The 25,464-nt window shown below is 45.4% G+C and overlaps 2 protein-coding genes across 2 annotated transcripts in view; one reads left to right on the top strand and one right to left on the bottom strand.

The window, feature by feature from the left end:
- Positions 1–13,220: 13,220 nt before the first annotated feature.
- LOC136005685 (sperm-associated antigen 4 protein-like) lies at positions 13,221–20,052 on the bottom strand. Its single transcript, XM_065663385.1, has 12 exons — positions 19,947–20,052; positions 17,168–17,247; positions 16,632–16,713; positions 16,461–16,510; positions 16,041–16,102; positions 15,820–15,913; positions 15,446–15,542; positions 15,172–15,241; positions 14,535–14,635; positions 14,065–14,232; positions 13,650–13,739; positions 13,221–13,402 (listed from the first exon to the last, which is right to left on the bottom strand). Exons 3-12 carry the CDS (start codon positions 16,656–16,658, stop codon positions 13,250–13,252), a joined length of 912 nt encoding a protein of 303 aa, XP_065519457.1. The 5' UTR covers positions 16,659–16,713; positions 17,168–17,247; positions 19,947–20,052; the 3' UTR covers positions 13,221–13,249.
- Positions 20,053–20,120: 68 nt separating this feature from the next.
- The window catches only part of RCL1 (RNA terminal phosphate cyclase like 1), a 29,989-nt gene continuing 24,645 nt past the window's right edge, over positions 20,121–25,464 (top strand). Inside the window, exons 1-3 of the mRNA XM_065663172.1 lie at positions 20,121–20,294; positions 22,948–23,019; positions 23,953–24,128. Coding sequence (XP_065519244.1) covers positions 20,159–20,294; positions 22,948–23,019; positions 23,953–24,128 — 384 coding nt within the window. The 5' untranslated portion in view covers positions 20,121–20,158. The remainder of the gene's footprint in view (positions 20,295–22,947; positions 23,020–23,952; positions 24,129–25,464) is intronic.

Raw genomic sequence — 25,464 nt, 5'->3', positions numbered from 1 at the left:
GTCCTATCACTACAGTCCGTAATGAAGAGTCCCTCTCCAGCATTGTTGTAGGCCCCCTTCAGATATTGGAAGGCTGCTATGGGGTCTCCACGCAGCTTCTGTTCTCCAGGCTGAACAGCCCTAACTTTCTCAGCCTGTCTTCATAGGAGAGGTGCTCCAGCCCTTGGAGCATCTTCATGGCATTTCTCTGGACTTGCTCGAGCAGGTTCACATTCCTCAAATTCTTTTGTCTTTGGAATACAGTAAGTTGGGAAGTAAGATCTTCTTGGTGTTCATTAGGTATGAGCCATTGAGTGCAATGCTTTTATCCCTGAATTCCAGAATTAGGCTGTTAGCAAAGTCAACTTGCTTTGGTTCTACCCTTTATAGCTAAATAGGAAGGGTGAAATAAGAGACAGAAGTGAAAAGTTTGATTCTGGACAAAGTTCAGTGAAGAGCTAAATGAGGCTCAAGGTAATGCACAAAGCTATGTCTTACTTAAGTAATAATACTTTAGTGTAGTAAGCACCCAAAATTGCAGGATTTTTCCCTACAGCTTAGAGCCTGTGCCTCCTGACATCTGACCTCGAAGTTTGACTACCATATATACTAAGTAATGTAGCTTGGTAAGAAAAAAAAGGAAAATCTGGTCTTGAGCCAACATGTTAAATAAATCAACAGGACTTTCAGGATCTTTTTTACAGATGCTCTGACTGTCCCCAGGGGCAGAGCTGATGGGGTGCTCATTTCTATTTTTTGGAGGGATATTGGTTTCTTAGCCGTAATAGAGATCCTCTTCCTCTTTAATCCAGTGTAGGTTAGATTTCAGCTACCTTATCCTCTACTGGTGTATGTAACAAATCCAACCCACTCTCTTTTGGATTTGTAACAAATCCAACCCACTAGTTTTAAATGTGTTTGTATTCCAATAGCTGGTTCTGAATATACAAAGGGATCCTTGTTATCTGTTTCCAGTAGGATTGCCAGTAGCTGCTTTATCTTCTGTTTGCATAGGTTTTTCTACTGTCTTGCCAAAGGCACTTTAAACCTTATCAAATCAATTATTCTTCTCTGTATTTTCCTAAAATGAGTTTTTTCAGAATTATGGAGTTATTGGTCAAAATACATTATAGGTCAAATAGTCTGCATTTGGCCTAAAAGCAACAAGGAGAGGAGGGTTTCCTTTTCTTTTTTTCTACTTTGCCCTTCCCTTTCCTTTTGCCTTCACTTCCCTTTTCTTTGAAATCCTGTGTCGGATCAGTGGTATTTTTTAGTTACATCAGAGCCAATGGGATCACAGCTAGGAGGAAGATAGTAGACGGGATTTTTTATTTGCTAGTTTATAGGTCTCTAATGCTGAGTATTTTTTTTCTACCAAAACCCAGTTTTCTTCCATCTCAACTAAATATTAGTGTTTTATCAGCCATTTTTCACTGAGAGATCAGAAGAACCCACCTGTGTCCAACTAACATAAAAGAGTAATGACGAAAACATATTAGAATTCCTTGATAATGGTGCATGGTATACTTTTATAACCTCAAATCTGGAACTGTGTTCTAGATCACTTCTATTTTTCTGCAAGTGTTCCTGGTCCCAGTAAGAATACTGTAAATATTGTCACAGATTTTGATGGAAGCTGGAAAAGACCATGCCCATGTGATTATTAAAGAAATTCCTATCAGTGAAAAATGCTTTGAACTTTTTCTTAAGTAGCATAAATGTTTCATACAACATTTGTACATTTGCGTGGCTGAAGACATTTAATGTTGTAAGAAGATGTTCTAAGAAGTCCCAAGCAGAGTGGGAAGGTGGCATGAAAACATGTTTCACAAATTGAGATTTAAATTCTAGTGATGTACTGTTTACAGGGGGTTGAAGGAAAGCCATGCTCTGAAAGGCATCAAGGGCAGATGTGTTTTACAAAGTTCAGCAGTTCTCATTTGCCTAGTAAATATAGTGACACACCTGTGAAGTGATGTACACAGCCAGAAGCTGTATAAATCCATGTGCATATTGTGGTAACGGTTTTTGAAATGGTTCTTCCATTTTTCTTAATTATTCAGCCATTTAGGTGTCCATGGAAAGAGCTAGACCAACATGACTACAGTTTTCCTTCATAATGACACAAATGTCAAGAGTGAGTATGAACAACACATACTTCACTATACACTGACAGCTCACATAGTTCACTAGCGGGGAGGTCCAGATGTGAGTAAGATAGGATATTTAGAGAAGATAAATACATCAGCTGTGTGGAGTGGAGGCTGACCTTTTGATTTTTGCAATAGCTTGTCACCTGCTCACTCATAAATGTACATGATTTAAGGCAAATTACCAACAGGAATTTGAACTGGACCTGATACATGTTTCCAAGGTTCTTGGACCATGGATTGGGCACTGTCGTTTGCAGATGTGATTTGCTATTTGCTGTTGCAAAAGAAGAAAGGTATTTAATACTGCTTTTTGGCACACCACTATCTACAAGGCATCTCCACCCCAGAATGAGAGTTACTTCACAATCGCACTGACAGCTGACCTTCAGGACCATGTGGGAAGGCTGGATCCTCACTGTACTGCAATCAGCTCTTATGATCTTGAGAAACTGACAGGTAAAAGTATGTTAAACAAATACCATTTTATTAGTAGAATGATAAATTGTTACCGAAATGAAGGTGATGGTATTGCCTTGCTATGTTGGTGTAACATTGTTTTATCTCCACAGTGTGCAAAGTGCATATGCATTATTATATGGTGACAGTAAACAAAGGGGAAAGTATAGGACAGTATTCTACTGCTGCTCCAGCGTTTCTGCAGAACGACTCACTATGTGGTACATCATACATGTAGCTAATCTAACACATATGTAATTATACAATTATTGATTCTTGCAGACAGTTACTCTTTACCGCTCCTCAAAAATGGCATAAGTGGAATTGAAAGGCTTTGTTCACCTACACACCATTTGGAGACTCATTTTAATGAAGACATAAGGAAGCAGAACACTATCTTGATAGGAGATAATAATAGCAAATGACAAAATTATTTTAAAGCTCAAGTCTCTTGGCAACACATTGAAATGTACGCGTGGGTGAACACTAATTTGGAGAATGTTGAACGAGTTTGAGGAAATAGGTTAAGTTACATTCCCAAAGATCTGGAGGGTGAAATGGAAAAAGACATTCCGAACTATTGGCTATGCAACTCTCAAAAATGAGTTACAAGCACATGATCCGACCTTTTGACTTATTTCAAGAACTTGAAAATACTCAGTGTCCTTGACATCCTTTCTAGCTAGATCTGAACAATCATCGCATTGCCAATTTGTCAACCAGAGCTTTATCACAAAACTCAGAGTATTAGCAGGTTGTGACTAAGCCTCAGCTTTTTTAGTTGCCTGCCTAGGATTCTAGACCAACAGAGTGTGAAGAAGTTGAAAAATGGTGATGCAATGTAAGTGCTTTGGAGGCAAGCAGAACTCATCTTTTGTACTGATTTTTTATTACTATTTTTTTTTAAATCTCATGATGTTTAAATCAGCCTCCATATTTTTTAGGGAATGACTCATGATTTTTTAACACTGTTGGTTGGCAGTCCTGTTCTTTACACGTGAGGAATTGTAGTTCTTGACAGTCTAGTTCTTGACAGTCTAATTTTGTAGACTGCGAAGTCTTTGTGATAGGGACATCACTTCAGACAGTATATAACTGTTGCTTTTTCTAATAGAGTCCTGCTTCACATCTGGGTCCTGGGACACTTGCAGAACCTATATAGTAGTAATAATACCTATATACTAGTAATAATAACTAATAATAATAATAACCTACCTAATAATCAGGGGAAGGCCATTTGCAGTGGCCTTTATGCCCCAAATATGTTACTTATTCAGTATTATTAGCATAAGACATTGGAGGGGAGGATAGGAAACTCTAATTCTTGAAATGATTTTGCAGATATTGTTTGTCTTTAAAAGGGATGATAAAATTATTTTCTGTCAGGCAGTATGATGGAAAATGCGCAACTTGGATTGCTGTTTGTGTTGTCAGACAAGCACTGACTAATGGCAGAAGTCAGTAAATCAGAACACAAAAACATGTGGGAGAAAAAAATTGAGGTCGGCAGAAGAAAAATGATGCTGATTTCACCCAGAAGTACTGAGGTTCTAGCTTGTACTAGGAAAATCATGTTGCAATTAATACACATATTTACTTTTGTCATCTGGGAGTGTATATACCTGTAATGGCCCAACTGCAACTGACAGAAGATTAGGAGATTTGGGAAAAATTGTGTAATTAGGTTCTGACTATTAAATTCTGCAGCATACTCAGTACTATGCTTGATGATGGGGTTACTACAGATCTTCAAAACATAAGCATAGGTGGGATGTAAGGTGTTGCACTGTCATTGAGCCATGCTTGTTAGATTTTTCAGAAAGACTGTGAAACAAAGAATGTCTAGAAGAATTAGTAAAACACTGCAAAAGTTTGAAGTGTTACCTGGCAGTTAAGGTCACCTAGGAATTAGAAACAGCCTTCCTATCTAATAGAGCTGTATGAGTTTAAAAAAAAGGGGGGGGGGGGGGGGCTGTTCTTCTTTTCTTTTGTTATAAGGGCAAATATATGGGGGGAGCCAAAGCAGATTTTTTTCCTTTGACATTTCCTCATTAAAAACATATTTCTGACCCTATGTTATCTGAAGACTGATACTCACAAGTATTACACTTTCACTCCATACCATGGGGCTCCAGGGTATGACTGTGACTGTGGAAGTGCCAGGGAGCCATGTGTGGCAGAAAGAAAGGAAGTGGACAAGAAGCAGCAGCAGATCAGCTTTACTGTCTTATGAAAAGACCTCTGCCCTCCTCTAAAGAATTCTGAAACATGAGGGGTCCTTTCCATCCACCTTTCCATAATTATAAAGGATGCTAATGGAAGATAAATCTGACCCTTACAGCTTTCATTCTGTGTACCCATTCTACATGCTTTGAAACTTCTTCCAAGAAAGACAGGATTTCTGCAAGAGCTGGGGGACCAAGCTGGCAAAGGATGTATTGCCTTAGGAGGGACAGGGCGACCACTATGTGTTAGCGTGTCTCCACAAACTTAGTTGGCTTACAGATTACAGCCCACCTTGAAATGCAATGAGATGAACACCAGCAGCTGTAGCTATAAGGAAATAGCTGATATTTTAAAATTTCCCATGGTTTAGAGGCAATATTATTTTGAGACTTGAAGTTTAGCCATTGGGCTTTGGTTCAGCCACAGTGGAAGTCATAGGCCAAATTTTTATGGTTGCAGGAATGCCTTAAATGGCAAAGCATCTGTCTCAGTACACTTGGCTATTGAAAGAGCCTGCTGGGAACAAGGAGGGGAAATGAATGAAGCAATGCAGAGGAGCTAGGTGAATGCTTGGTCAGTATGGTAAGTAAATCACGTAATAATGCAGCTGTTAGTTTACAAAAGACTATATTTTAGTGCCAGTTGTTCAAGCATTTTGTACAGTGGTACAGTCAGTGTTTCAGTATATCATGTGAGAGATACCGTTGATAGTAGTTGACAGCACATGTGGGACTTCATTCTTAGTGTCTTCTTTCCTACCTTGTAACTATTTCCATCCTGTTTATGCCTTTAAGTGCTTCAGTTCTTAGGCCTGTGAATTGATGATGCTTGCTTCTCACCAGAGGTTCCTCTAACACTGGTAAGGGAACAGTATTGTACAGGAGGTAAAGATTTCTAGTTTATTATTTGAAGCAGCCAGCGGAGAAATCTTGAGGCGTTGCCATAGGGTTTATTCTGCTTGGTAATTAGCTTCTAAGAAGTCCTTTAGCTAGAGATCCATAAACTACAAAGTAGGAAATAGAAAGAAAAACATAGTAATTTGCCCTTTTATTTTTTTTTTCTAGATGATCTTTAAGATCCCATCCAACCCTAACCATTCTATGATTCTATGAAATTACGAGGTTTTTAACACCATGTTGTCATGAAGATGCTGCTGGGCCCAAAGCAGCTGACTTTTCCAGCCAGATAGAGACTTGTCACCAGCAGTAAGCACGACTTCAGCCTGTGCTTTTAGCAAGCTTTGCAAATAACTTTATCCATGCCAGTTTAAGCATATTTTCACAGCTCTAACAGAACTGTCCTGTGAAAACAAACAAATCTTTCCAAAGACAGTCTTTAGAGAGGCAAAGTTCTTCTGAGAAGTAGCAGTGGAAACGCTTTGTCATCCAAGAGGACATTAAGTCCCTCCATGCATCAGGATTTAACTGCAGCACAGCAAATTTGCATGGTAAGGTTTTCAACTAACTGAAATACAAAAGTATTTTAGCAAGTGAACATCTTATTTTGTCCTATGCTATCAAAAGGACTGCATGAAAGTGACCCCACACTGGTGCTCAGTGTCTCCACGGCTAGTTCAGAAGCCTGCAGAAGGCAGCCTCTTCCCAGGGAAGCAAGTATTCAAGTTCTTTGCAGATTTTCTTTCTGTGTATATAGATTTCTGTATGTGTATGTGTGTGTGCAGCAAACATACATACATACCTACGCACGCATGCACACACACACATACACGTACAAATACATATACAGAAATTTATATAATAGAGCTCTCTTCCCCTTTCCTCAGCCAGATTTGTGAGGAGACCTTTGTGCCAGCCTGCCCTCTTACTTTTGTCCTCTTTTCACCTGCTAAAGAACAAAGGAGGACTGAGACCAAGTGTGTAGCAGAACATTATCTTTTGAGCTAATAAAGTCAATTATAGTTTTGCTTCAGAATTTTTACAAAGGTGTCTCCAGCTGTTCAGGTTCTGTGGATCTGGTGACCACATGAAGATACGACCATGGTAGTAGTCTTATATTCTCATGCAATCAACCATCAGGAAGGAGTAAAACGTGTTTGTTTTTAAAAGTGGATTCATATTGCAGGAATCATGTTGTACAGTCTTCACAACATAAGCTGTTATTGGGGAACTTTCCATATAACGTGTCTGTGGGGTTGCATCAGTCTAAATAAACCCTGATTAACCTTAAATGCTGTTCTTTTCATATTGAGACCATCTGTTTTCATGAAAACAAAAGTACATTCTGCACTGCGAATGAAAATTTAATGTCAGGGTGTCCTGGTTTCAGCTGTAGCAATTATGTTTCTTCTTCATAGCTGGTGCAGTGCTGTGTTTTGGATTTAGTCAGAGAACAATGCTAATAACACACCAGTGTTTTAGTTGTTGCTAAGCAATGCTTACCCCAGTCAAGAACTTTTCAGTCTCTTGTGCTCTGCAGTGAAGAGGGGCACAGGAAGCCGGGAGGAAGCAGACAGGACACCTGACCCAAACTAGCCAAAGGGGTATTCCATACCACAGCACATCATGCCCAGTATATAAACTAGGGGGAGTTACCTCGGAAGGGCTAGATCACTGCTTGGGTCGGGCTGGGTATTAGTCAGCGGGTGGTGAGAAATCGTATTGGGCATCACTTGTGTTTTCTAAAGTTTAATTTTTCTTTTTTTATTGTTGTTTCCTATTATCAGTGTTGTTGGTGTTTGTTCTATTATCAATATATTGTGTTTTAGTTATTAAACTGTTCTTATCTCAACCATGGGATTTACATTCTTTGATTCTCCTCCCTATCCTGCCCCAGGAGGTGTGGGGTAAGCAAGTAGCTGCGTGGTACTAAGTTACCAGCTGGGTTTAAACTACAACACAGGGATACAGCCTGTTGTAGTACTGTATTGCCTAATTTCAAATTTTGTTCAGGTCAACAGTAGGATCTTGAAATAAAGTTTATTGTCAGCTCTACTGTGACACCATCCCAAGACCAAGCCAATGAATAATGTGCATAAGTTCGTTTGGAAGAGGCTGTACATTGAAAATAACCATTTAACAATTTCTTGCTTTGTAGTGAAATGAGTATGTGGATAATTTGGGGCTGATAAACCTTTCTCTGGCTTCTTATGTCACCTTTACAGGTAAGAAATTAGGAAATTCTGGTACATATGGGGAGACGGTTTTTCAGTAAAATAACTTTCAGTGATGCATTATTCACTTAGTTTTCAGATCCAGTAGCACTACAAATTAATCACAATTTGCAAGAAACAGCAAAGAATTCAACCTGAAAATCTTAGAACATGGGATTTCTGAGTGTACATGCTGAGAGAAAAAATGAATACACTGGACTAAAAGAACCAGCTAAGTTCTGAAGATCTAAATGACAGTATTACTAGTGAAATTATCCTAAACAGTTATATTTTTTTAAATTTGTTGTTGTTGCCTAGGTTTTTCTGAGTTTGAAAAATAAAACATGAAATATTCAGTAGAGGACATTTTCCTTTTGCAAGAAGGTTTGCAATTTATTGTTTAAAGTGTTTTTCCAATTACTACTATATATCACTTTAGGAGTGAGTGTGATGCTTGAAGTTTGCTATTTCAGTTTTTCTGAATTCTGAAGAGAAGGACCTGAACATTAAACAAAGGGAATTGAGGCAAACCAAAGCTTTCCTATGAATCAAATGAGAGGGGCACCTGGACTTGGGAGGGCACAGTCTGCATGTCTTATCTAAGAAAAAGGAAGATTTATCTACGGCAGCTTGTCCAGTTATATTGAACTCTTTTCTTCCCCATCTCTGCTACAGGACAGACTGTTATTCCTTCAGTACATGTAGCAAATGAGATAAACATTTTGTGTGGGAGCAAGTCAACAAAGAAAGATAGGCAATGGGATCTTCTCTGGTGGAACGCGATAAACTCTGTCTTGAGCCAGATGAAAATTGCAAGTTCCTACAAATGTTTGCCATAATTTATAGCTGTAAATAGGGAAGATAATCTATGGATGATACCATCACAAGTCAGTTTGGAACACGTGGTCCTAATTTTCTTGGGGAAATCACATCTGGATCACAAGGGATCATCATGGCATAAACTTAATAATGGTAGAAGACTTATTGTAAAGAGATCTTTTCTAGACTTGATTATTATAACTGCAGAAATTCTCCTACAAACTAATTAGAAAAACTACAGCCTTCTTCAACTCACATACTAAAAGGCCTTGACAAATGACATGGCATTTATGGATGAAGCATGACATTTCTCTTCTTTGTAGTTTAATATTTTCTTCTAGTGAAATGACTTTGGTTGCCCACTGTAGCAAATGTCAAATCTAAAAATATGCCAAGATCACTATTTTTATCACTTTTTTTTTGTTGTTGTTGTTTTTCATAATTAAACACAGAATTTTTGTCTGAAGATGCCTTCTGGGTAATAGCAGTAGTGCTGGCATTATGAAAAGTCCTTACCTGGGTTGTCTGCTTACTACATTATCAGTAAATGTTTTATGAGTTTTGCAGGTCTGCTGCAGACTGACAAGTCAATTTCAGAGTTGTGGCTCTGTACAGCTATCAGTATGGTGCCTGTAAGTTGGCAGCCCTTCTGTTTCTGTAGTCTGTGGATTCAGCTGGCACATTTGCCCCTTTCATACATCTAATAGGCTGCAGCAAAGCAACGTGATCCCTAGTGAGATGGCAGTTAAAGCTGATAGGGAATTTGCCAAGAAAGGGAAAACTAAAGAAATGCAAAGCTTAAACAAGAAGATTAGAAGACAGAAAAGTATTTTCCTATGGTCCACCCACTGCACAAAACCTGGTATTACTTTTTCCTTTGTTATTTTCTTAGTGAGAATATATATGCACACTTAATAAAGGCAATTACATGGAATTTTTGTAATTTATTATTACAAGATGTATATAGATATTAATATCCATTTTGTTCTGGTTTATTTTTTAGATTTTATTTGTGTGTGGTTAGCAGCCAGTCCTATTCATCTAATTTCCCATTTTGTCACAGTCATTATTTCATTGCAGTCAGTGGGATTACTGAAATCGTAGTAGAGAAACTTCTATGTATATGTATTAGGCCCAGTATTTTTTTATAGTTGAAATTATAGTTGAAATTTAAACCTACCCAACAAAAGACTACAATAGCACCAAGGAAATATCTTTATTTTTTCCTGTCCTAATGAATTATTTACATAGCATTATTTTGCTTGTATAATTTGTTTTGCTGAAATTACAGTATGATAAACATCATCATAAAAATAACTAGTAAAATTATTCCAATCCTTTCATGCAAGAATAAGATTTATATTATTTTTCTTAGGAGCTGTCTTGGTAAAATAAGGTGACTGCTTCCAATTGCTTATGTTACTCCGTATCATTTAATAGAGTCCTTATTGCTGAGTGGGACTCTAAAAATTTAATTCCTTGGTACTGTATATAGTTGGAACATAGGGACTCAACTGGAAATAGTTCAAAATTGCTTAGGTTCTGTGTTTTCAGCAGTAGACTGGCTCATTATGTTGTCATACTATGCCTGCCTTTGACTTGATCATCATCAGCACTTTGGAAACTAGCTTTCAGTGTCTCCAACTGGATGCTGCATGTCACTTCTTGCTTCAAAAATTCTAGCCTGATTATTGTGTCTTTACGCCTTCATGAGAGCAGCAAGGATGATCTTTAATGCTGTATTTTCCTCATTTTATCCCATTATTCATACCCATCGTGCTTTCATTTGTTGCTTTTATTTGCATTTGTGGTAAGTTTTCGGCATGCTTTGCTTTGTGTACTTGAATCTGCAGGCTAAGCATGATGGATTTGCCTGTCTTACTCTCTCTTTGTGCTCTCTTTGTGCTCAGTGAAAGTGTCCTTGTGTCATCAAGTATTTGTTTCACCTCACTGCCTTGCAACAAAGCTTAACACAAGCAATCACAATACTAATGCTGTTCTAAGAAATAATTACAGAGGCATTCTACTTTTAAAAAGTAAGAAAGAGGTATTTTCTTCTAATGTCTTTGAGATAAGGCAGTCCTACTCTTAATTTTGCCGTGGACCTTTTGAAGTCTCTGACTTCAGCAAGCTGGATTGTACTCTACTGTTCCTATGATTTTGATCTGTTTATGTGCCTTATTGAGGTTTATGTTTTGAAGGCCTAGAAGGCTTTAGTGCCTATAATGTAAAATTCATTATTCAGGGAGACTGAAGAAGGATCTCTGCTGCTCCTCTGTATTATAAATTATGTCAGTGTTTATTTAAGATGATATTAGGCAGCTTGCATTTGGCAAAGTAGGAGCCTTTCAGAGAAACTTCTTACAAGACTTTGGCAATCATGCTGTCATTAACTGCAAAGTCATTACTGTATCTGTAATGTCTACGTATTTCAATTGTGCTCATTGCAAACTCTTTTGTATACCATCCATAAGAAACATACCTGTATTTTTCACATATGGGAATGTGAGATTTTGCGAGATTTCAAAAAATAGGTCTTTTTGTAGAAGTATACAGTGCACACTTAAGAACAAACAATGCTTTTTGTCTTATCCATGTTTTCCTGCCTACATTACTCCACACAGTGAGAAAACATCAGGTTCAGTCCAAGCTGGTTATATTCCAAGTGCAAGTAATCTTGTGCTGCCTTAAACTACACTTTCTGCTGTTCAGGAGAGAGCGATCATGAAGGTATACTCAGTGAGCATGATCCATGTGCTCAGAGTAAGGTGGAGGTTGTGAACAGGTAGGCAGTCATTGCTCTACAAATTTCTCTGGAATTCTAAGTAACTTCCCTGAAAAGAAGGCTTACGCTGTGTGTGCGTGCAAACAGGGTAAGTAAGCACAGCCTTGCAAAAGCAGTGGAAAGGATTTGTTGTTGTCGTTGTCAGTCTACTCACTAACTCCATCCTGTGGCTTAGCCAAAACACTCCACATCTGTATTTTTATATTGGTATGTCTGCTGAGATCCAAGTAGACAAGAAAAATGGTATTTTCACTAACTGGTTATATTTCTTTGCAAAAATATCTACAACGTGCTATTTTTTGCTTAAAGAAATTATCAGATGCTTTCAAACAAGGGGTGAAAGAACTATAATGTAAGGTAGGTTATGATTAACGGAGTTGTCTTTATTCAATATGTATTGTTTTCTCTTGGGCACTGAATACAGAGCCACATTGTATTATATAAAACCATACTATAACACAAATGTTAAAGCATCTGGACTATATTATTTGGGTGAGATGGTGGGAAGGAAAAGAGAAGGGAACAATCATTAAAGAAGCTTTTGACATGCTTTTTATTAATATAAATGAACTGGAATCTGTGTTGTTTTCTGACTACATCAAATGCTTGTTGTGAAGAAAAGAAACTGTTTACTTGATAATGGTATTAGCAGTGCTCTAAATTGCTTTGCTTATGCCTATATTATGAAACAACTAGTAGTTATTCTTCTTTTACCAGTCAGAGAATCATAGAATAGTTTAGGTTGGAAAAGACCTTTGAGATCATGGAGACCAATCTTTAATTTATGACTACCCAGTCTACCACTAAGCAAACTCACAAGTGCCACATCTACACGTCTTACATACCTACAGGGATGATGACTGAACCCTTCCCCGGGCAGCCTATTCCAATGCTTGACAGCCCTTTTGGCGAAGACTTTTTCCCTAATATTCAATTTAAACTTCCCCTGGTGCAACTTGAGGTAATTTCTTCTTGTCCTATCACTTGTAACTTGGGAGAAGAGTCCAACACCCACCTCACTGCAACCTCCTTTCAGTTTGTTGTAGAGAGTGATAAGGTCCCCCCAAGCCTTGTTTTCTCCAGGCTAAACCCCAGTTCCCTCAGCCATAAGACTTGTATTCTCCAGACCCTTCGCCAGCTTCATTGCCCTTCTCTGGACCTGCTCCAGCACCTCAATGGTGCAGAGAGATCTTGTAGTGAGGAGCCCAGAACTGAGCACAGGATTCGAGGTGTGGCCCCACCAGTACTGAGTACAGGGGGATGATCACTGCCCTGGCCCTGCTGGCCGCACTAGTGCTGATACAGGCCAGCTTAGTCTTGTTGCCTGTTCATGCCCAGGCACCTGCGCTGCTCTACACACCCGTGCCCACTGTGCTGGTGTACTGCATATCCCTGTCCCAGCACTGGCTGTGATAGGACTTCTGAGGGAGCCTCTGGGAAAAGATGGTGAGCAGACCTAGGCGAGTGCCAAAAGATTTCATCACGGACCATGGGAAACGAGAGGCTGTGAAAGCGCATTTGCTTCCAACATGGGGATGTTTTCTTTGGTTAGGAAACATTGCTGTGGCGGAGAGAAAAAGGAAAGGCTGAGGAAGGCCTCAGCCTGCGAAAGGCAGAAAGAAGTTGGCTGCTTTGAGAGGGACACTGAAGTGACATTGCTCTGCACCACACAAACAGTCACATCCCTCTGGTGTGTTCCTCCATTTTCCTCTTTAATTCTTATCAAAGGTAGGTCTCCACACGAGTGTTTCCAGTCGCCTTTGTCTCCACCATCTTCCCATGCACCTGCACTCGATAAATGCAGGTGTACCTTGGTCTACCCCAGTTGTTCTGTATGCCGAGTTTCAGAAGCCGAAAGGCTCTGGGGATGCCATTCTGCACAGAAAGCACTGTGGGGTCACCTGTGCCAGGAAGCAGGACCAGGGGAAAGCCCTGCTGCCGGAGCACGGTGCTGAGCATCCTCCTCGCCACCGCCTGCCCTGCAGGTGCCGACAGGCAGCTCTGGGCACCACAACATTCAGGCCCCTGTCCTGCCAGGGACTGTCCACTCTCCCCCTGCAAGCGACTTGCTGGCAAACTGGTGTTTCTGCCCTGGCCTCCTGCCCACACGCACCCACTGTACCTGCAGAGGGAAGGTCTGAGTTGGCTCTTTCTGCAGGCTGTAGAGGAATGACCCCAGCAGAGTTTCGCCCTGGCCTTCCTCATCCAGTCCCTTGGAGATAAACGCACAGGAGAGCAGGTCAGGCTCAACCTGACCATGAGCAAATGCTCATGCCAGATCTGGGCCCGTGATCTGCACCACACTCCTGCGCCTCTGGCGCCGTCTGGCACAGAGGGAGACCCATGGCGCTGTGTCTCCTCCTCAGGGCCCTGGAGGTGCTGGGCCAACAAGTGCTGAGTGAGTCTGTGGAACGTCCCCTCTAGGAAGGGCAGTGCTTGGAAGCACACACCTCTCTGCAGATGCGCAGGGAGCAGCAAGGCCTGGTTACAGCTTTACCCGTGGTCAGGTCCCAGCCCCGAGCCCAGCACACACTTACAGAGACAGTGAAATCCCTGGGCATGCTATTGACAGTCGCCAGTGGAGTGGCTATCTTGGAGCTGTACTGTAAGGTGATGGCCGTTGGTTGTACTTCTGTGGGCAGTCGGATTAGCACTTCGCTCTGAGACTGTTGCATAGGCCAGCAGTACCCTGGGGAAGCATCAGGCTAAAAGTAGAGGGCAAGAGAAGTGAATGCGAGGGCTTCGCTCCCCTGCTTGCAGAAGCACAGGCAGCACTGTTCCCCGGGCCGTGCTTCTGCTGGAGATGCATGGGGTGTTGGGAAACAGGCAGAAGCAACCCCCTTTTTCTAGGGAGCCAAGCCCTGTGTGGGACCTCAGCTGTCAGGCACCAGATCCCTGCCCTGGACCCGAGCAAGACCCCTGGCCTGACAGGATACAGCCCAGGGCTTGGCTCCAGCCTGATCCAGAGAGGCAAGAGAGGCAGCACTGGCAGTTTCTGCTACTGTACCTGCACAAAGGTATCCTCAAAGGGTTGACGGAACAGGGACGGAAACACCCTTCTGAGCCATGCAGAGGTGCTGGATGATCTCTGCAGGTCGATGGCAGTCCCTGAGGGCAGAAGAAGGCAGCTGACTGCAACTGGCCCCAGGTGCAAAGGACCTGGTGGCTGCAGGTGACTGCTAAGTCATGCAGCACTGGATGCTCGGAGGTGCCCCGGGAAACGCAGGGGATGCCTGCGCCGGGTGATAGCATCTCTCTCCCAGCCGCACAAAGAGAGGATCTGTGGGTGCTGGGGAACAGTGAGCCTCCACGGCAAGGGCAGCGCAGACCCAAGCAGGGTCCTGCTGCGTGGACAGCAGAGGGTGATGCAGCCATATGCTTTCATTCTGCACGAAAGCTCCACGGAGCGGGAGAGGGCAGAAATGCTGTCAGGGGCATGGCCGAGGCAGCAGTGAGGGCTCTGGCAGCAGGGCTGGGGTGAGCCTAAGGGAGCCACACTGCTACAGTCATGCTCGTGGGCCCCGTGGTTTTGTCCCGCCTCTCTCTACCTGGGGGAGCAGTGTCTGCAGCACTGCCTGCTTTCAGGAGTGCCGAGCACGAGCCCAGCACACCAAGAGCTGCCTGGACCCAAGGGCTGCCCATACCTGTGCTTTTGAGAGCCCAGCCAGGCACCTCCACGGGGTCAGACATTGCCTCTCTCATTTGCTGAGCCTCCTGGGGAAGACACCGACGAACAGGGAAACAACCATGTCAGAGCTGGCCAGGAGAAGGGGCTCTCCAGCGCAGAAGCTCAAGCCACAGCCCCTGGCATGGGAGGGGTGCGTAGGCTGGGAGGAGCAGGGCCTCCTGCACCAGGCCCTTCCCGGGCCAGCTGGTGGCCTTTTCCTGCCCAGCCCTCTTTCCAGAGTGCAGGGTCACCTTCTTCATGGAGCGGATTTCTGCAGCCAGATGTGTCAGCTCATCCCTCAGCTGCTGAAGCTCTCCAGCTCGTCCTTTCCACACATCATGTGCGTTCCTGCAATCACCAGGAAATCGCACCTTGTCAGATCACTGCCCAGCAATGCGCGGAGCCTCCAAGCCCAGGAGCAGCACAGTGATGCTCGAGCCCCTTTTCTTTCCCTGGTTTACAAGGGCTTCCTTCCCCCTCCAGGTTTAGCCCAGGGCCTCCTGGTCAGGTGCAGAAGACACGAGCTCTGGGCGCTGTGCAAGTGAGAGCGAATAGCACGGGCTCATGTGCCCGTGCTGTCCCCACCAAACATGCTGCAGGGCTGGGGAGAGGAGAGGGCTCTTACCACAGTGAACTCAGGTCAGCTGCAGGCTGCCCCCGGAAGGGAAAGGCTCTTGTTGGAGTCCGATAGCAGCCGGGGCTTCCCCGAGCTGGCAGCTCTAGGAAGGCACAGCAGAAGCTGCTGCCGCTGCTGTGGGTCACTGCCTGGCACCGCAGGACCGGGCGATTCACCCGCCCACCCATCGCCTGCAGTGCTCCCTGGCAGGACTTTCCTGTCCCACTGACCTGTGGCGCATTCTTCCCACGCAGCCGCCACGTGAGCAGTGAGGTCCCGCACCAGGCACCAGCTGTAACATCACCAAGAGAGAGTCAATTTACTGCGCTTTCTAAAGATCCCTGTAGTGACACGGTCTCCTCCCACAGCGGGGTGGCAGGAGGTTGGCCGAGGACACCACAAAGGGGTGCAGGAGAGGAGGCAGCTCCAAGCAGGGACTCTTGCCCTGGGCCTCGGAGCGCTGCACAGCCCTGCTTCCAGGCTTGGCACCCCGCTGCTATGCCCCATTTCATCTGCATGCAGCGAGCATCTTGTGACCTCCCAGATTCATATATGTTGTATGGGCCACACAGGCCCTCAGTGCCTCTCCTTCATGCTGAAGCTCGTACCTCGCTCCTCTGAGCCTCCGCTGGCAGCGGGTAAATACTAACCGAGAGCAGCGAGGGTCATCAAGCAGAAGATCATGAAGAGCCCCTCGTTCCTGCAATAGAGAGAGTCCTGGGGTTAGCGGTGCTCAAGGCAGAGCCCTACCCAGAGGAATTAATCTTACAAGTGGAACAGCACCCCTTAGCAATATGTCCATACAAGACACTTGTACTCACAGTGTCGAGATTCCTATTCTGAGGCATCTCTGAAGGAACATCGCGGCCATTGCCACTCCATAACCAATGCTGAATAGCAGCCCTGGGCAAAGAAATGGGAGAAAAGCCTGAGGAGACTTCCTGAGGAGCATTGTCTGGGCTATGGCCAGTCCCTGTGAGGAGGTGGGTGCCGGTCCTGCACACCTCCTTCCTGTGGGACAGGGACAAGGCAGCCTTTTGCCCTGGAGGGGATTGCTTGTTTCTCGCCGGAGGCCCCGCAGGATCCCCTTGCAGGCAGGGCACTGACAGCAAGGCTGGGGAAGGACTGTGGATGAGGCTCTGGGCCCTACATCTCTGCCGCGTGCGGGTGCTCGTGGTTACGACAGTAGCCCCATGGTTATCACAGACACGCTGGCCAGCTCTGTCATGGTCACATAGGCAAAATGGCCCCAGGCCGCTCCTGGAGCAGGATGATACTGACTCTTCAGGGGTGTTGATCCCAGCTGAGCCAGGCAGGCCTGGTGCAAGCATGGGGTGAAAGGCAGCACTGAACTTACACTCTGTGCCTGCAGCAGTGCGGCCGCAGCGTGCTGGCTCTTTGCAGCTGGTCCCCTGGTCCTCCTGAGAAGAGGGGCACCTGTGGGAGGGGAAAAGGCAGGACACTGTCTGGCACCGCCTTCTTGCCGCATGAGCCAAGGCCCTGGCCAGAAGACAGGCCTGTGGGCAGAGGGGAGCAGCTGCCCTCCTCCAAAGCCCCCTCTTCCTCCCAGGGCCTCTGCAGCTCCACAGCCAGAGCCCTCCAGCGGGAGCGTGGGGTTTGGCCCCAGGGGCCAGAGGGGCTTTCAGCTGAGCCTCTTCCCTACTCACAGCGGGTTTCCCAAGCCTGGGACTGTTGTGCTGCCCACCGCGCTCCCCAGCTCCTCCATCGTGCACCCCCAGCCCCTGCTTTAGCCTCTGAGGGCCTGGCCCTCCAGCTGATGGTGCCAGGACGAGCCTCGTACCTGCTCCTGGGGACCCGAGTGGGCCCAGCTGCACGTCCGTCCCTGCTGCTGCTGGCCGTCCTCACGAGGGCAGTGCGCTGCGCTCTTGGAGGAGCCTTTCTCATCTTGGGGGACAAAGGAAGCTCCCCTGCAAGCCTGTCTGTCCTCCTTCCGAAGCAGGAGTGTTGCCTGGCTGGGGGAGGGCACTTGGGCAAGAGCCCCGGACCAGCTGCCAGGAGGAGAACGCCAGACACGGGCAGATAGCCACCAGGACACAGCAAACTCCTACCAGGCAGGAGGTGGTGTCTCACAGTTCAGGGATACACCCCGCTGCCCACTCCGTGCTCTGAGTTACATCTGTGAGTAGCCGGTGCTGAAAATACACCAGCGTTCTCTGGTGCTGACCTGTGCCTGCAGAGCTCAAGGCTTGCTTGGTTTCTGCCTGGGTGTCCCCCACTGAGTAGGCTGTGCGGGTGGGCAAGAGCTGGGACAGCCAAGCCAAACTGACTCGACTCCATTCCATGTGAGGTCGTGCTTTGAAATAAAGCCTCGGTCTTTGGTCAGCCCTGTCAGCCGAAGGTTCCCATGCAGAAGCAAAGGGGTGCTGCCTCTGGGTGACACCAGGCTGGGGCTGGGGCCGCATGGGGCTTTGGCTTGCTCTGTCCCTCTGTCTCCACATGGGAAGCTCCAGCCACCAAAGGGGCCCCAGGAATGTGCCAAGGGGCTGCTGCATACTTCCATCATCAGTGAGAGGCATGAGCACCCAGGACACCGCAATGTCTCCATATGGGCTGGCCCATGCACCCCAGTGACTCCTGTGGCATGAGCCAGCCAATTCCTGTGAATCCATGCGTCTCCAATTTAGAGAAAGGCATGGGTTTCATGGATGGACTGCTCAGTGGATAAGGAATTGGTTGGATGGCCACACAAAGACACTTGTGGTCAATGGCTCAATGTGCAGCTGGAGATGGGTAACAGTGGTGTCCCTCAGTGGTCAGTGTTGGGACCAATCCTGTTCAACATCTTTGCTGATGACATGGAGAGTGGTATTCATGTGCCCTTAGGAAGTCTGCTGATGACGCCAAGCTGTGTGGTGTGGTTGACACACAGGTGGGAAGGGATGTCACCCAGAGGGACCTGGACAGGCTGGAGAGGTGGGACAGTGCAAACCTCATGACGTTCAACAAAGTGAAGTGCAAGGTCCTGCACCAGGGTCGGGGCAATCCCAGGAACAACATAGGCTGGGCAGAGACTGGACTGAGAACAGCCCTGAGGAGAAGGACTTGGGGGTGCTGGTTGATAAGAAGCTCAACATGATCCCGCAGTGTGCGCTCACAGCCCAGGGACCAAACATGCTGGGCTGCATCAGAAGGAGCGTGACCAGCGGGTTGAAGCAGGTGATCCTGCCCCTCTGCTCTGCTCTCGTGAGACCCCACCTGCAGTGCTGCATCCAGCTCTGGGGCCCTCAGCACAAGAGGGATGTGGATCTGTTGACGTGAGTCTAGAGGAGGCCACGAGGATGATCAGAGGGTGGGGCACCTCTGCTATGGAGACAGGATGGGAGAATTGGGCTTCTTCAGCCTGGAGAAGTGAAGGCTCAGGAAAGACCTTGGAGCAGCTTCCAGTGCCTAAAGGGAGCCTAAAGGAAACCTGGAGACGGATTGTTTACAGGGGCCTCTAGTGACAGGACAAGGGGGAATGGCTTTAAACTGAAAGAGAGGTGATTTAGATTGGATATGAGGAAGAAATTCTTTATTGTGAGGGTGCTGAGGCACTGGCACGTGTTGCCCAGAGAAGCTGTGGCTGCCCCATCCCTGGCAGTGTTCAAAGCCAGGCTGGACAGAGCTTGTAGCAACGTGGTCTAGTGGAAGGTGTCTTTGCCTGTGGCACGGTGGTTGGAACAAGATGATCTTTAATGCCCTTTCCAGCCCAAACCCTGTCACGAGTGTCATTAACACCCCTGCTATAACCCACGTTTTTCAGAGAATACAGACTGGAAGCTTCACTCCGTCTCTCCCAAAGGACCCGAGGCTGTGCCACTGCCATGCAGGCTGTCAAACAGGCTGACGTCAAGGCTGGAGATCCCGGAAAGGGTGTCTGAAGGAACCCCCTCCCAGAAACTAACCCGCTGCGGTACGGCAGGCCCCGGTGCATCCGCCCCGTCACGCCCCGCGGTGCAGCGATCAGGCCGCCGCCACAGTGTCGGTCTCGCGCCTCAGCGCGCCGCGGGACCGGCTCCGGTTACTCAGACATCGATGCTTTTAAACGTTTTAATCGTCGGTTAAAACTATTAAAGTATGGGGAGCAGAAACAAGAGCAGGGGCAACGGCTACCGCCCTGCTATCAACCGACTCACCTTTCGGAGGTCGGCCCGCCCGCCCGCCGTCGGGATGAATGCCACCAGCGGCACCGTCCCCGCCGAGGCGAATAACGGCGACGACGGCCTCGGCTGCAGCCCCGTGCCGCCCCGCCCCGCCTCATCCAGCACCGCCCCGTAACGGCCGTACCGGCGCCCTCTGACCACAGCGCTTCTTGCGCACTTCCTGCGCGCCGCCGCGTGTTGGCGGCATGGCGGGCGAGACGCAGTGCCTCAGCTACGCGGGCTGCAACTTCCTGCGGCAGCGCCTGGTGCTGGCCACGCTCAGCGGGCGGCCCATTAAGATCCGCAAGATCCGCGCCAAGGAGGAGGACCCCGGGCTCCGCGGTGAGCGGGGGCCCCGGCGGACGCCGGGGGGAGAGGTCGGGGGGCGGCTGCGGGCGGCCCCGGCAGCTTACTGTCGGGGAACGCCGAGGTGGCGGAGGTGCCGGTGTCTCCCCGGGGCGGGCTGCGCGCCCGGTGCGGGCCGCGAGTCGCCGGCGCCGTGTCACCCTGGGCTGTCCTCCTGGGTATCGGGTCTGCGGTTGGGGTGAGGCGCGGGGGATGGAAGAGGCCGAGGCGAGGAGTGGAGCGGCCCTCGCTGTATGTCGGGAGAAGCCGGTGTGCGGCGGAGAGGCAAACCTGCGGCGGCGGCCCCGCGGCCGTGCCTTCACCCGGGTCACGCCTCTTCCCCGGCATGGTGCGAGTCCCGCTCGCAGTGCAGTTGGGCTCTTCACTCTAAAGGTACAGGCTCTGCTGGCTCTTCGGCAGTCACTTTAAGCTGCATGCCCAGCGTGAAGCTCCACATCCCTCCGTGGGAGCCCAAGTTACCACAGTTTCAGTGGATCTGGTTTTATGCTTGGATTTTTATCTGGGTTTTGCCCAAACAGCAGTAAAGGTGAAACATGTGAAGTTCATTTAGTTCTCATTTTTGAAAGTTGCTGACACTGTGGACCCTTTGAGGGAAACCTTGTGTAGGGAGTACCCTCTTTCCCAGACAGGACCTTTGGCACCTCAAAGCAAATGTTAAACAGAAGCAAGGAGACAGTAGAATAGAAGTTGAGGAAGAAACATTATTGTGGTGCTCAGTTATTTTTTGGGCAAGGTACAAAATCAAGAACAGGGGTAGGACCAGCATAGATACTGCTGTGCCTCCTGAGGAGGCTTCCGTTCATAAATCGGAATTCTTACTGTCAAAACATTCCTGTGTGCTTTCTGTAATGTCTGCCATGACCCAAAGTATTTGTTATTACCATAGGATGTTTAATGGTGTTAAAAGTTATAGGGTTTGCCATGTGTTGTTTTGGGTTTTTTTTAAAAAAGGTGTTTGAATTGCCTTTTTCATATATGGGTTAAAGTGTAAACTGTAACTATAACAGAAGAATAATAGCAGGCCCTGACCTGTGCTGGTGATTCATCATGCAGTTCTCTCTGCTTTTTGTGACTGGCATGTCTGCAATGAAAACTCTTCTTCAGGTTTGTTCGCCAAGAGGGAGAGATGTATTCACAAGGATGCACTCCTGTGCTGGAAGAGGTCCCAGCACTGTCATGTAAACTTTGGGTTTAGAAATTATCCTAACAGAGAGAAGAACCAGCATCGTGTGACTGGGCCATCAATCGTATTATGCAAATACTAAAAAACTGTAGTTTCTGCAGGCAGCTCTGTGGTCAGAATTGTCAGCTTGTACCACTCTCTGCGTTCTGGGTAGAGGAGTGTCACATCTAGGGTTATCACAGTTGATTTGATATGCCTCTAAGCATGGAGGCTCAAATTAACATATCTGATATTATAGCTAATCACCTTTTTTCATGTGGTAGAATTATACCATAGTAAATTGAAGAGCAAGGGTAGCCTTATTGTCACAAAAGGCAGGGAAGGGAAAATGTACAAGTGTTGCGTTGAAGTTTCTTATTGTTTTTCCAGTGTGATAAACACATAAAAGTATTGGCTTTCACAAGTCATAGGTGTGGTTTTGTGGATATAACTGTGCGAGTTTACAATAACAGAAACAAAGCTCGCTAAAGACACAAGATTAGACAACAAGTTAAAAAGGGTCAGAACTCTTGAGCAAAACGGAGTCACATAGCAAAAGAATTTGTAAAGGTAAAAGAAAGAAGGGGGGGGGGCTTGATATAAGAAAAGCTAGTGCCTGGAGAACACAGAGTTAAAGGACTTTTTAGCTTAACAAGTTGTAGAAAGAGAATAATGTTTATGTTGCAAGTCTGTGGAATGTAGTGGCCCCACTAAACATGAGTTATGTTTCACACTAGTCTTCTAAAGTATCTTTAGTTTTAAAGAACAGTGTTTGTGTTGTAAGTCTGTGGTGAGATAACAGGATTTAGTGGCCCCCACTAAACATGAATGAGTTATTTCACACCATCCTTCTACTTATCAGTTAGTTTAGAGACAGAGCCTCCCAAACATCTGCTAGCTTGGGATACTCCTTGTCTGCCCATCCTGCAATAAATTTTGCAGGAAGGTCACACTGTTTTAAATCTTTGCTAGTTATCAAAAGAATTATAGATATAGCTGGTTTCAGCTAGCTGTGTGATTACTGGGGTGTCCAGCTGCGCCAAAGGTGAAAAGTATACTGTGAGGAAGACTGCTTACTTCATCTTGAAGACCCCTACTCACAAGAGGAAGACTGCTTACCTCATCCTCAAGACCCCTGCCCAAAATCACTGCAGAGCAGTGCACAGACGCCAAGAGGAGGAGACTTACGATAACAAGTTCTTGGAGCTAGTTGTAATATTCCCCGCCTATATGCAGGAATTATGAATATGTATGTAACTAATGTAATAGTGAAAGTATATAAACCTGTAACAAATACTAATCACTTGCGCCTCTGGCTATGGTGATGTGCCCAGCACTGTTGCTTTTGCTTTATTGACTTTGTCCCTCAATAAAACCTTGTTATCTTGTTTAGAGGAGTGAGTTCATATTTCACACCAGGAATGAATTTACGGCACTTAAAAATTCTGTCTTTGTTCTGCTCCTTAGATTTTGAAGCCAGTTTTATTCGCCTGATTGACAAAGTGACCAATGGTTCTCGGATTGAAATAAACCAGACAGGTGAGATGTGTAATCTTTCGCTGTTCTGGTCTTCTGGCCTTTTAGCAGTTCCTGCAGTGAAATCAAAGTTTCAGCTTGACAGAGGTAGGTGTTCAGATATCACTAACTGAGAAGATCAGAAATAACCAAGCTGAGAAGTTGTTTAGTGATTGGTTGCATCCAGGAAGACCAGCGCTCCACCAAAATGCAGAGTTAAGAAAACTGTATTGACTAAGAACAAAAATTAGTATTTTATTTGGTATGCAGGATTTTGTAGTGGGGGATGGTCTCTCTGAACCAGAATAGATTTCTGTAGAAGGCAACATTTGAGTGCTGCAAAGGTAAACTTTGAAGCAAGACTGTTTGCCTAGGCATGCTCAGAAAAGGGGTCGGTTTGAGTGAGAAGCGTCCCACATAAAAATCTGATCTGGTCTTGTCCTTTTCTGGGTTAGTGGGTTGGTTGGTTAGTTGATTGGGTTTGGGGTGTTGTTTTTTTTTTGTTTGTTTCTTTGTGGTTTTGGTTTTTTGTTTGTTTTTTTTTTGTGGTTTTTTTTTTTTTTTTTTTGTAAGGATTTTGAGGATTGTGGTTGGTCAGTAAAGCAGATGAACTACCACCAGATATGCTGAGACCATGATGCCTTGATGGTCTGGTGAATATTTAGCTGCTGTGGGGAATAATACCTGCTTGTATCAGCATTTTGGAAATGGCTAAGAGACCCTTGAGTTTTGGGGAGAAGAGGGAAAAAAGACATGGTATGTGAGACAGACAGACACACATTGGTCTGTTTATTAACTGCAGGCAGAAATAGCCTGCTGGAAGTGCTACCATCTGTCATAAATTCTTCTGTTTGCAATTTGCTTGTATACATCATTGCAAATTGTCTTTATGCTGTAGTGATGGCAAGCATTCTGATAGTGCTCTCATTTGTTTTGCTCACCTGGTGCCTTCCCCAGGTACTACCCTGTATTATCAGCCTGGTCTTCTGTATGGCGGCTCGTTGGAACATGACTGCAGCCCCACTCGTGGTATTGGCTACTATTTGGAAAGCCTGCTCTGCTTGGCACCTTTCATGAAGCATCCACTGAAGATTGTCCTGAGGGGAGTAACAAATGACCAAGTAGATCCTTCGGTATGTAATAAAATTTAAGTAACAGAGGAGGATTTGTTCCTTTAAAAAATATATTAGGAAGAAATGTCTAAAATATGATGCATTTTTATCATCCCTCGTATACAGAACTCTCCAGTGCATCTGCCAGCAAACCCTTTGAATCAAACAAGCATCTGCTAAATTGTTCCCTTTCTGCATCACCTCCACACTGCAGTTTGTAATCCACCTTTTGACTTCTAGTTCTATACTCTTCTGTATTCTCCCCTAGAAGCTCCCTTTAAATGCAGTGTGAGGCCATGCCACTCGTTTGCTTTTCCTGTTCTGTTAGAAATTAGATGGGTTGTTTTTCCTACCCCATATGTTTATTTACTGTAAAAAGAGGAAATAGTCTTTAAGATTTGAGTGTGACAAGGCAGGAATCTTTCACTTCTGTTGGATGCTGGACACGGTTATACCATGCTGCTGTGAAGCCTTCTTTCTGTTAGAAAGAGATATCACATGACAAGTATGAAATTACAGTAGCAAAAATATGTAGTCACTTTGATTCTTTAGAAAGATCCTAGAAGGTGTGGTAGATCAAATTACTTTGAAATTGCCTTGAGTTCTGTTACTGCTGATTTACAGTCCTTTGTTTTAATAGTATTGTTAAAAAATGAGCTATGGTTAAGATGGGATTAAAACACTGAACTAATGGTTAGTGGTTATACTTCCCCCCCGAAAAAACCTTTTGGAGAACAGCATTGCTGTTTACCTTTTGAATGGTTTTTGGAGGCTGTCTTTTCTCTGGACACATTGTCATTTGAAAATATAACCAGTCTAAATGAATACAATTACTGTGAGGTGTAATTGCAGATATTTAATGAGCCTCTGAGTCCTGCTGGTATTTACAGCTTTTCAGTTGTCTGCTCTTTTCATTTAAAAAACTCATTTTCTCACCTGTGGTTCTGTGAGACCCATGTGGGCCAAAGGATGATTGAAGTGAGTTATACAGAGCATTTCCAGAAAGAAAAAAGGGAAAAGGGGTATAAAAACCAAAATGGAAATCATGCTTTCTTAACTTTTCAGCCACCATAATGAAAAGTACTTAAATGTTAAGTAGTAAGAATCAAATATATCTGTTTTGGTTGACTGCATATTTTTAATCACATTGGAGGACTTATTGAAGAATTTGCATACCAAGAGCAGTCCAGTTTTGGTACTGGTTGCAAGTAAGTTTGGACACCCATCAAAGCAACTCATCTTCATTATGCCAGTTACCCACATGGCCCCATAGAGTTTAAACAGTTTTATCTGAAGTGAGTGCAAGAATTTGAGTCAGTTAGTTTTTACTTGAAGGGGGCTTGACCGGCCAAAGCTC

The sequence above is a fragment of the Lathamus discolor genome, chromosome Z, assembly GCF_037157495.1.
Source record: "Lathamus discolor isolate bLatDis1 chromosome Z, bLatDis1.hap1, whole genome shotgun sequence".
In the NCBI taxonomy this organism is placed as follows: Eukaryota; Metazoa; Chordata; class Aves; order Psittaciformes; family Psittacidae; genus Lathamus; species Lathamus discolor.
This window is presented reverse-complemented; position numbering and strand designations above follow the sequence as displayed.

What these genes read in the sequence shown, in the direction of transcription:
- LOC136005685 (XM_065663385.1), bottom strand. Translation starts at nt 16,658, where the DNA reads ATGCCTCAGAATAGGAATCTCGACACT. An exon ending in AGAATAGGAATCTCGACACT is followed by an intron (nt 16,511 to 16,631) that starts GTGAGTACAAGT and finishes TCTCTATTGCAG; the next exon opens with GAACGAGGGGCTCTTCATGA. An exon ending in CCAGGGATTTCACTGTCTCT is followed by an intron (nt 13,740 to 14,064) that starts GTAAGTGTGTGC and finishes TTTATCTCCAAG; the next exon opens with GGACTGGATGAGGAAGGCCA.